The 11,602-nt window shown below is 44.0% G+C and overlaps 1 protein-coding gene across 2 annotated transcripts in view; it reads left to right on the forward strand.

The window, feature by feature from the left end:
• KCNJ5 (potassium voltage-gated channel subfamily J member 5) overlaps positions 1 to 4,149 on the forward strand; it is a 37,511-nt gene extending 33,362 nt beyond the window's left edge. For both annotated transcript variants that reach the window (XM_019546984.1, XM_019546985.1), the window contains exon 3: positions 3,021 to 4,149. In XM_019546984.1, coding sequence (XP_019402529.1) covers positions 3,021 to 3,370 — 350 coding nt within the window. In that variant the 3' untranslated portion in view covers positions 3,371 to 4,149. The remainder of the gene's footprint in view (positions 1 to 3,020) is intronic.
• The last annotated feature ends 7,453 nt before the right edge of the window (positions 4,150 to 11,602 follow it).

Raw genomic sequence — 11,602 nt, forward strand, 5'->3', positions numbered from 1 at the left:
CACACACACACACACACACACACACACACACTTCAGGCCTCCGTACTCTTAACATGACAGAGCTGGTGAAAGACCAGCCTAACAAATATACAACACTGGCCTTTAAAATCCCCCTACAACAAGACTCCTGTTTAAGGGAGAGAGAGGGTATACAGTGATCATTGTTTTGTGAGCGGAGTGGGTGCCACAGGGCTCCTGACTATGGGCTATGGGCCCTCCTGTGGGTGCACAGCAGCTGGAGAGAAGGTTAAATACTGTCCTTCCTCTTACAGTACATGGGAATGCCCTCTATGGCAAGGCTCTCAGCAGCCAGTTTTGCACGGACAAAGAAGAACTGTGCCCTTCCTGAAAAACTGCCCAGATCTTTTAAACATTCAGAACAGTTGGGTTATATTTCCTCCTCCATTATTTTATTTTTCATCTCAGCCTCTGCACTTCCTGGTTCCTTCCAGTCCAGGAAGCAGAAGTGCCAGAACATCATGACTAACGCTGTACTTGTTGTTCCTGCATGGCAGCAAGTAATAGCAGAGATCTCCCTGAAAAACCTGTTTGCTCCTTTGGTCTGCAAAACAGAGCCAGGAATTTCTCAGAGTGCCATGGTCCGCATGCCTGCACCCTTTCAAGCACTTGTTGCAGCTCTCTACCGCTAGCCTCGCTGCCTTTCATTTTAGCTCGAGGAAAACACAAAATTAAAGTTTTCAGGAGAGAGAGAAAGAGAGAGATGTCCACAGTAGGCCACCGCAACTGTGAGAACAAAAGACCCGTCTCTGTCCACCAGCCCAGTCACTGCAAAGGACAGTAGTCAATGGTAGCCTGAGACACACCGCCCAAGTTCCCAGATAACCACGGAGTTGCTGAGTTCATCTCTCCAGGCTTCAGTTCCCCACTTGGGAAAGCGGAGTGTCATTTTTCTACCTTTCGACATGGGCTTTCTGAACACAAATACATATAATATGGTGAAGCATAAATTGGACCACGTAAGTACCTAAGATAGTAAATGTAAAGACGCAGTTTGCAGAAAAGAAGGGCTACAGTTACCCACTCTATTGCGAGTGTATGAGCTCCTCATCTGAACTCCACACCTGTACTGACATTATGAGGATCTCCCATTCCCATGTACTGTGAGCCACAGAGATAGTCAAGGGTGACTTTTAGTTTTCCCTTTTAGCTAACGGGCCAAAAGTGTCCCTTGTGCAACCACACTAGAACTTAACGTAATTCAGCAGAGTTATACGAATCCTATGAAGTCCTGTGATCTTATACTGGAAATAGCAGAAAACACGGCTGTAACTGGAATCGGGGTAGTAGAGCCCCATTACTCACCCCCGTATTTCAGACTGGCCTCATGTTTCAAGTGCAGACCTGGGATGCAAAGGGTGTCGTTTTATTTCCTACCTCTGCCATCAACTTCTGGTATGACAAACGTCCATCACTTTTTTGTGCCTCAGTTTCCCTGATCGCTCATCTCTGCTGGGCATGGAAAGGAGGCAGATGTGAGGAAGCTTAACTAAAGTTTGCAAAGCTCTTGGCAGGCCCAAAGGGAAGAGAAAGATACTCCCAGAAGAAATAGCTACAGCTAAAGCTGCACAGGAAGGGGTGCTCACAAACAGGCACTGCTCAGTCGTGCTCATAGGAATACCTCAGCTGCCTCAAAGAAGGAGGGTCCTGGAAGGTGGGAGAGGAGCCAGAAGCCAAGGCTGCTTTCAGTTTTAAGAGAAGAGGTACCATATGTTGTCTTACACCTGAGCTCGGGAGGATAGGCCTGCTTCCCATCCCAGCTCCATAGTGCCCAGGTGGTTGAGGACATATGTTCCCCCTGAATCATAAATGCCCCTGGCACTAATGCCCTCCCCTGCCTCCATACAGCCTTAGTCTTCTGGTAATGTAATTTGGGCTGTGAGAATTAGATTTGGGAAGGTTGGCTAGGACAAGAACAGAGGACATGGTTTGAACTTGTTCCAGCCAGGCCTTTCTTCCACACCAATGTGAGCCTCAGGAGGACTTTGTGCGTCAGGCTTTCCAAATAACCCTGGAACAAATTTAGAGCAACAAAAGGGAAATATTGGGGAGAGAATGTAGCCTTGGCATGGGCAAGTGTATCTAGGGAGCACTGTCCTCACTCATGCCAAGGCTGATTTTTATCTTTGATCAGCTGTGACAGTATTTTTCTTCAAACTTTCCCAAAATAAGCAAATGTGCTAAATAAACTCATGTCCTTGGAGCTGATGGCAGGCTCAAGAGAGATCACTTCCAGGTCTCCCATTAGTCAGTTGATTCAAAGCTCACTGAAACCCAGTGGAAATGCTCCCATTGCCATCAGTGAGCTCTGTGGCAGGTCCTGCAACCAGCTCTGGAGACTTGGGGTCAGATCTTCAAAGGTGTTTAGGACTGAACTCTCACAGAAATCAATGGGACGCAGGTTCTGAAATACCTCTCAGGATCTTGGCCTCAGTACGTAGCACAAGTAGGTGATGAAGACGAATGAAATAGCCATTGCTGTTACAGATCAAATTATTCACATTTGATCAGGGACAACTGGCAGAGCAAGGGCCACGGTAGGCCAAGCAGAGGTGTGTTGGCAGGGAAGTGGGGAGCGTCAGGGCTGAAATGGCAAGGGGCTCTCTACAGGCATTGCTGGGGGTGGCTGCGAGCCCAGCCCTGGACTAGCCAGGTGTACTGAAGACAAGAATGGACCTGCATTTGCACAGTAACATGAGGAGGTAGGCAGCTGGTGTGCAGCAGTGGCTCAGCTAGCTGGCCTTTGCTTAGTGGCTTGAAAGCTCATACTAGTAAGCGCCAGGTATAGTAAAGAGCCACATTGTGAGCTGAGACTACAATGGGCTTTTTTGCCCTGTGTTTGAGTACTCTGCTTATATGCAAACCTCTGGTGAGGCTTTATGAAGAGGGAAACTTTCAGAATAATCAGGTCTGGGCATTTGTTGCAGTGCTCGTAAATGAAAGGGGGCTGGCGTGGGTCTGTAGCACAGCTTGGCATTTACCGTCCCTCTGTTTGCACCCAGGGATGACGTGCCAGGCCCGGAGCTCCTACATGGACAAAGAAGTGCTGTGGGGACACCGCTTCACTCCTGTCCTCACCCTCGAGAAGGACTTTTATGAAGTGGACTACAACAGCTTCCACAGCACCTACGAAACCAACACACCCACGTGCTGTGCCAAAGAGCTGGCTGAATCTCTCCAGGAGGGCCGCCTCCTCAGCCACCTCTCCAATGCCACCCTCCTGAGTGGGGGTGGAGAAGCAGAGATGGCCAAAAAGGAGAAAGAGGAGGAAGAAGATGACGGAAAGGAGCCAGCTGGGTTAAATGGGGCCAATGGGACAGCAGGAGAGGTGAAGCCAGACATGTCTGTATAACACATGGATCTGGGCTGGACACTGGACAATACAGATACTTTTTTTACAGGGGATGTGTTTGGTCCAGTGAATAAAGCACTAGACTGGGAATCAGGAGACCTGGGTTGTTTCCAGCTTTGCTGCTGACCTGCTGTATGACCTTGGACAAATCACTTCACATACCCATGTTGGTTTTCCCCACCTATGATGTGAGAGAGCTGATACTTTACGCACCTTTGCAAAGCACTTTGATATCAAATAGACAAGGCTCACTAGCTAGGGGGTATTATTACCGTTGAAGTTCCCCCCATTGATCGCTTTAAAAGACACTCATCGGATTTTCAAAATTATTTCCCCTTCAGAGGGTATTAAAAAAAAGTACAAATGTCAAACCTCCCAGCTAAGTAAGAAGAATGTAGTTAATTTACAACTCAATGCATTGTAGACATTGTTACTACTAAATTAAAGGAGGAAAAAAATCTCTCCTGCATTCAGTGAACTGTCTTGCATTCCCAGTGATTTATATGTGGTGTTTTCAACTTTTCTTCCCAAACCCTGTCTAGTGTGACTCATTCCTGCCAGGCTGAAGTGTCTGTGTTTCAGATCTTGCCCACGAGAAAGTGTTTATTTTTTTATTATTTGAATGACATGTGGCAGTGGATGGTTACACAACAATAGCCCAAAAAGGAGTTTGAATGCTGTACTGCTTGAAGGTCTTGCTGATAATCTCCCACAAGTGGAGAATGTAACACAATGACAAAGTGTGTCATGTCCGGGATAAAAGTCTAATTTTGCTATGAGCCGATAGGTATTCCTCTATCGTATTGGTTTTAAGTGGAATTATTCTTGACTTACCTCCCTTAAACAATAGAATCTGGCCAAATGTTGATTTTTTTTTGCCAGCAATTGGCAGAGGAAGGAAAGAAAGATGGACTGTATTTCTGTAGAAGGTAGGGTAGATTTGCACCTTATAAGCTAACCAAAGTAGATTTTATATAGCACAAGCTTTCTTGAGTCAAAACTCACTTCATCAGGTGATGTTAAAGAACGTGCACAGAGCACTGTATAAAATGGAGAGAGTAATTTGAATACAAAAGCCAGTGCCCACTTGGCATTGATTTTACATTTATATGTAATTTCAGGGTCAAATTCAGCCCTGGTGTAAACTGGTTTGATATAACTGAAGGCAGTGGGAATGCACCTATTTATAACCACTCTGAATTTGGCTCATTAGCTTGGAAATTAAGCACACGCACACAGTCTCCTTCACGTAATGGCTCTGACAATAACCAGATGTCTGAATATTACGTGGACATAGGTCAGGCTGAGCGTGTCTACACATGTTTTTACACGTGCCTAAAATTAATGCACATTAAGGCAATTTAGGCACACACCCCCACATGCACGCGCTAATGTGCATTAACATGGGTGTGCAGACTGACTTGGGACTAAAGTTAGTCCCAAGTCAATGGCCACACGCTGCATGAATGCGCCTTAGCACATCTACATGTTCGCTAAGGCAGTTTAACTATTTTCACATAAATTTGATACCTACTATATGCAGGTATCAAATTTAGGCTTGAATAGCCTTAAATTGCCATATTTAAGGCACATTAGGGGTGTGCACATGTAGACATGCATCCTTAATGTGCCTTAAATTGGGTTAATGAGCATTAAATGCACACATGTAGACACACCTGCTGAGAAGTACCAAGTGTGACTTTGTCTTGCCATCTGCAGTGTCTCCTGCTCTTCTTTAAAAGCTGTTTCAGTGCTGCTGTTCCTAAGGGCTGCTCTAGACATCATAAATGCTCACTGATGTAGTTAAATCTGTGTAGTCAGACTGGTGCAAATGCATGGGTTGAAATCTTGGCCTGGTTGAGATGAACGGCATACCTTCTACTGACTTCGGCGAGGTCATGATTCCACCCCTAGTAAAATCAGTGTGCTAGTACAAGCCAGGGTCCATGAGAGTCCAGTATATTCTGTATGGTACACTGGTAGAACTGCTGCCGTGTGCCGGCATTAGTGCCTATTGTAATGTACTACATCAAGGTATTTATAGCAATCTCACATCCCCTAAGGAAAAATCCTAGGTGAAAAATCAACTGCTATTTGCAAGTAATAACATTCAGAGGTTGCCCATGGAAGATCATCCAGTACCCCCTCAATGGGCTGTCCAGTAACCAGTAAGTTCTTTATGTGTTCTGGGAATGCTGTGTCTTGGACATTAATTAAACTCACCGTTATTGTAAGGGAAGGACCTAAAGAAGTCAATGGGGGGTTTGGGCTTTGATTATTGTGAGAGCAGGGCTGGGTTCTAGTGTCACAAAGCAGGACAACCAAGCCAGATGAAGGCAGAGGGGAGCCAGAGCAAGCTTCTGCCTCTGAGACATAATAACTTGTGGAAATTGTTTTCCAGAAGTCTTCACTCCATTGGCTCAGCTGCATTCCCAATGGTGTGGGAGAGTAATGGAAAGTGAAATGATAACTGATCCATGCAAAGCAGAGGTAATTTCAGACCTTCAAAGAAGGACAGTTATGCTGACTTGGCCAGATCAATTTAGCAAGCACATGATGAGATGCTGGGGTTTCCAGTATGATTCAGGGGATGGGTAGCTGCACAGGTAGCACAATCTTAAGAGGATACCAACTGCACCATTCACCTCAGTACTATTGTTCATTATTTTCCCAAGCTAAAATAACCCCAGCTGGTCGGGAACTGAGATCAGTTCTTCAGTGCCCTGGAGATCTCATCACACAAAACTGCTTTTGCAAATATTGTCAAGCCTGCAAATCCTGCATCGTATATGCTAGGATACTTTCTTTCCTGAAATCAGGTGTCCGATCCATCTACCACAAAGACTCCTTAAATGTAATATTTACCATACTACAGATATAAATCTCCATTACAATGCAGAGGCCTAGTGCAAGGATGATAATTTTCCCTCTATTCAGTAAGGTCCTAATTACCTGTCTAGCTCTGTTTCACTTCAGGGGAACCACTCGTGTTTAAATGATATGCACATGCTATGCTGAATCAGTGCCCTTAGCAGTAATAGTGTGACCTTTGGGAACAAAAGGACCTCACTGATTTCTATACAGGAAAAAGCATTTTCCCATGGCTTTCTCTGTAGCTGAAGTTTGTCAGACTAGGCTGATTAGATATAGAAGAATAAGTGGAAGAAATGTTTAATAGGCACTTATCTAAAAACAGGCCAAACTGTTGCATGTGAGCATAAGCTGGGAATAGCTAACCTTGCATTTCTGTGGACAAAGCCTGGGTAACTGAAACTGTAGCATGAGTAACTTGGTGTGGCACAGCTACCATACTGACAAGTGCCAATACAGGTATTTCCAGGATACAAGTGTCTTTGGGGGCAGTACATAGGGGTACATCTGCCAGCACTGGCATATATTAATCTCCCTCAAAAGTCATGCCCCTCTAATCTCCCCTCCCGCTAATACACCTGCTCACAAATCTCTGTCAGTCCTCCCTTGCCCAGTTCTGCAGCATCCTGTGCTTGTCCAGTCCTGTGGTCTTGCATAGCACTCCCTGTGCACCTTGGTGCAGCCCCATCTGCTATTGCCATCCCAGGCTCCCCACACACAGAGCAGACAAGCTGTCCTGGAGCTCTGCCAGACCTTACCTCTGCTATTAAGCACATCCCTGCTGTTCAAGCCCTGGGCTTCTCCAAATAAGTCTTTTACATGCAAACTAATAGTTGTTACAGTTGCTTGGTTTTGTTTCTTGGGGCTAGTTTTACTGATATCTTCATTCAGTGTTCAGATCCAGGTCTCCAGTGATGAAACTGTTAGTGGATTGCTCTTTTGCATCATTTAAAGGATGGGCACGACAATATTCAGGGGCAAACCCCCTTCTGATGCCAGCAGAATATGTGGGATGCACATGATGGATCTTTGTTTAATGGAAGAGAAGAACCTGCCCCTCTAAGGCTTTAAGACTATTTTAAATCCTGAGTAGCCTTCACCCCACAGCTTTCCATCAGCCTACTCATAAGGGAGCAAAAAACCTCCAACCTCCAATCCCAGGCAGGAAGCCCACAAACCTGCCCTAGACTTCTTCCCTGTTTTGAAGTAACAGAATCAGGACATTTCAGGCTGTAAACTCTCATTTATCTCAGACCTGAGGGCAGGTTTTGCTGCTTAATGAACCTCCCTTCCCATAGAGCCTCAGCCATGCAGTAGCCAACAACCTATGAGGTATAGTGCTCAGAGAGCTGATCTCAGCATCCCTTCCGTATAAGAACAATCTCATTGATATCCTTGGATCTATTTGCAGAGATCACAAAAGGGAAAGAAGCAGATTTGGGCCCAGATGTTAGTCAAAATGATTTCATTGGTTAAAGACAGATGGGGACATGGAATGGGATAAACTACTCCACTGTCCAGTGCTTTCATAAAAGGCCCCTGGGACTAATTCCTTCCTTCTCTGAAATTCACCCTGATTGAACATTTTAAGTTATTACCAAGATTAACGAACATCCCTCCCCAAGAAGTACCATATTTACTCAATTAAAATCTGGTGATTAAAATTGTAGACCCCTGCTAGAGTCGACAAATACCACCAAATCTGAGGAACTCGGCTATGCAATTTATGCCAGTGGAGGATTGCTCTCAGGCTTTTCCTCTAGTTTGCTCCTTTGGGTTTTTGGCTAGGGACAAGCGAGACTAGGAGGCTTCTGAACTTCAAGGCCTCCAGGCTTAGGGCTTGCATGTAGGCTGCCTACCATGGATTTGGGAGTATCTGAAGCGACGACCAACAATTCTGGGAAGCAGGATACTTTCCGGTGTAGCACCACACAGACTTGAACAATTGGGCTCTGCTCAGTCAATAGAATTTGGACCTGATTAAATTGATTTGACCCGACACACAAAAGAAAAAAAAAGAGAAAATATTAACATGTTTGCCCAATATGGGGCTGTGTTTATAATCATGCTCAGGGTCGGGTTCATTTAATCAACTTAATAGTTGGCTTCCATTGTGGAGTGCATGCTGTTTTTGGCAGCAGTTGAATCAAAGGCGATTATAAGACAAGGGGCTTCTTTTCCTATGACAGTTGGGGGAATAAACCTTGTCTTGTATTTGAGTAAATATGGTATTATTAATTTTCCTGCCTTTTCTGATGCTTAGACTAATCAATAAATCTGATAATTAAAGAATAATAGACCTAAACTTTACTGTAATGAGCTTTTAAATACGTATATGCTTCTCTTGCACAAGCCCAAATATAGACCTAGCCATCCATGCAATCAGGTCATCACACACATTCCATGGCATCTCATAACACACAAACCTACTTTGCATGCACCCTCAACAGTCCATATAAATACACCTGCTTTGGAAACACACCATTTGTATACCCATACTCCCTACCCTGCAAAGAAGCTCAAAATACATACATCATGCCATATGTAATTATACTTCCCCTGTTAAAATGTAAAGCCACGAACAAGTGTACACAAGTGTCCACCCCAGTGACTCACAAGCGTTATGAATCCCACACACAAATGTGCATATACCTAAACCCCTTTTACAATATATCTACATACACTTCCATATTTACATATACTCTGTGCACACACCAGCGTACAAACCAGGATCCACCTACACAAATGCAGTGTGCCTACCCCATTTGGAAGTGCACCAGTGCACAAGCATACATGCTTAAGTAGCATGCACTAAAATACTCACTGATAAAAAAAGGTCACAGGCCAGATGTGGCGTGTATCACTGTATGTGTATAGTTTATCCCTGCCCTGACACACAAACCTACACGTTCAAACACTTGTACAATACCCCCAAATAGCATGACTCCCCATGTACACCATCCTCATACACACCCACCCCACACCAATGCACACCCACCATCCTAAGGGAATTTAACATCAGTTGCTTAGTTCCATTGTGAGATTGTTAATGATTGCCTTAAATCAAACAAAGGTGTTTTCATTGTGTGCTTATGCTTCATTTTTTATTCCGTCTGCATTTTTCTCCTCGGGGCATATATTCAGGGAAACACCTTTCTCATGTACAAGAATTAATGAGCTGTGAAAGGAGATACAGAGGCAGAACTGCTTACAGTGGAGGCTTTCTTGTTCTGCTTGGTTTGTTTTGAGTGGATTTTCTTCCTTTATTTGTTGTTGTTTCCTTTCATTTTTGCAAGCAAAGTCATTTTAATTGCTGTGTCAATTTTTACTCCCAGTCCCAGATTGTTAACCCTTTTATTTTTTGTCAAAGCCACTGCTGCTGCCAGAATGAAGGAAAGCTGACCATTATACCTATCTAGTTCTCATTTATTGATTCCTAGATCAGCCAGGCTATTCTCCTGTATAGATTTTCATCCATATGTAGTCCTGCATTGAGATAACTTGTGTTGGATTGAAGCACATTTTATGGTCTTTATCGGAAGTCATCACAGGGTGAAGACTCCATCATCCCCTTTGTAGTCAGTGCCAATAGTTAATTACCTGCACAGGTAACATTTTTTTTGTACTTACATTTGCAATTTGAATCTGTTTGGCTTTAACTTCCAGTCACTGCAAGAGCTGTCACTCACTTGAAGATCCAGCTTTACCCCTGGGCTGTTTTCTCTCATTTATTATTATAAATTTATTTCCATCACAACCACTGAATCACCAAGCGAAGATAAGAGAGTGTGTTATTTATGTTCAAGAAATTGATATCCTATGATACACTTCCTGCATTGCCAGCCATAATCCATGAGAGGGAGGACTGTTGCCAGAACGTATTAAGCAGTTGTTTGGCAGATGAAGCAGAGGACACTTAATTAAGTCATAGAGAAACTAGACAAGCCTTCAATCCCTCTATAAAAGCAGCAGCAGATTCTATTTCAAGGCCAGTGAGAAAATGATAATTATGGGGGACCTGGTTCTGGTATTGCTTGCACAGATTTGTATTGGGACTAACTTGGGGAAAGTCGAAGCTCTGAGGCTGCTGCAAGTAAATGGAGAATCTGGCCCATAAATTAAAGTCAAGGGGTGTTATGTTAGGGAAAATCTGAGTCACGGCATGTTTACAGCAGTACAATGGAACAGACCTGGCGTATGAAAGGATGGTTTAATGGACTAAAGAGGACCATTACATTTTCAAGCCTTATCATTGACGAAATATATGCAAAGTGGTTTGGCTTGAGCTAATGGGTGTTAGTAATATCCCTCCTGCTGCCATCAAGGCAATGGTTCCTTGAATGAGTATTACTATTATTCATTCATTAAAGGATTGCTTAGTGACCCCAGCTGATATCAAAAGGCCCTTACGCTAGGTGCTGTACAAAAACACAGTGACACGCCCTGTTCCCAGAGACCTTATAATCTAAATTAAGACCCAGTGAAGTTAAGGGATCAAATTTTGCTTTCTATTACCTGATTGTAAATCTAGCATAACTCCACTGAATTGGGGCAGACTATTGCAGTCTAGTGTCTAACTGAGTACAGAAACTGCCCTAATGGATTAGTTCATGAGAAGTGGCTAGAAACATAAGACTGGAAGGTGCCTCCTGGACAATTGTGTTCTGTCTTTGGCTCTGCTGATCCCAAAAGGGCCACAGGATCATTTACCCTGACATTTCTAACATACTACAGCTGCAAAACACCAAAAAGTGGGGAAAGCCATACAACAAGCCACAGGTAAAGTGCAGGGAAGACAAGGGCATGGTCAGCTCTATGTCTTGGCCTTGTTCATGTTAGCAGAAATTTGGTGTCACTCATTTGAAATTGCTCTGGATTTCACCTCCTTTTAACAGCTCGGAATCAGGTCCTATGCCTGTGATGAAAATAAGACTGTAGAATCATGCCCTCTTGTTGACATGCTATTTGAACGTCAACCCTTCTTTGGGTATTAGCAGAAGAGAAATGCAATGGCATTTCTGTATCTGAAGGTACTAATAAGGTTATTGGTACAGGCACGTTAACTAGGCAGTAGCCTGTGTAACTACCCCACGCAATGACAGGGCCAGCGCCATGTGCTCATGTGATGTAGCCACTTCTCATGAGAACTGTGGACAGCAAAAGTGGGCCTTGAACTGCTAAGCAAGCAACTGGAATAATAATAGGGAAGGAGTTGCTTTGATTGACCCAGCTAAACAAACAAGTTTCTATTTTCCCAAGCAGATGGGAACTGTTTGGGAGCTCCTCAGTGAAGCTATACATGGTCTATTCAAAGTAATGGCAATCAGGGCATGGATGTGGTCACAAGCGAGGGATGTTATA

Source organism: Crocodylus porosus, unplaced genomic scaffold (genome assembly GCF_001723895.1).
Source record: "Crocodylus porosus isolate Cpor-Errol unplaced genomic scaffold, CroPor_comp1, whole genome shotgun sequence".
Classification (NCBI taxonomy): Eukaryota; Metazoa; Chordata; order Crocodylia; family Crocodylidae; genus Crocodylus; species Crocodylus porosus.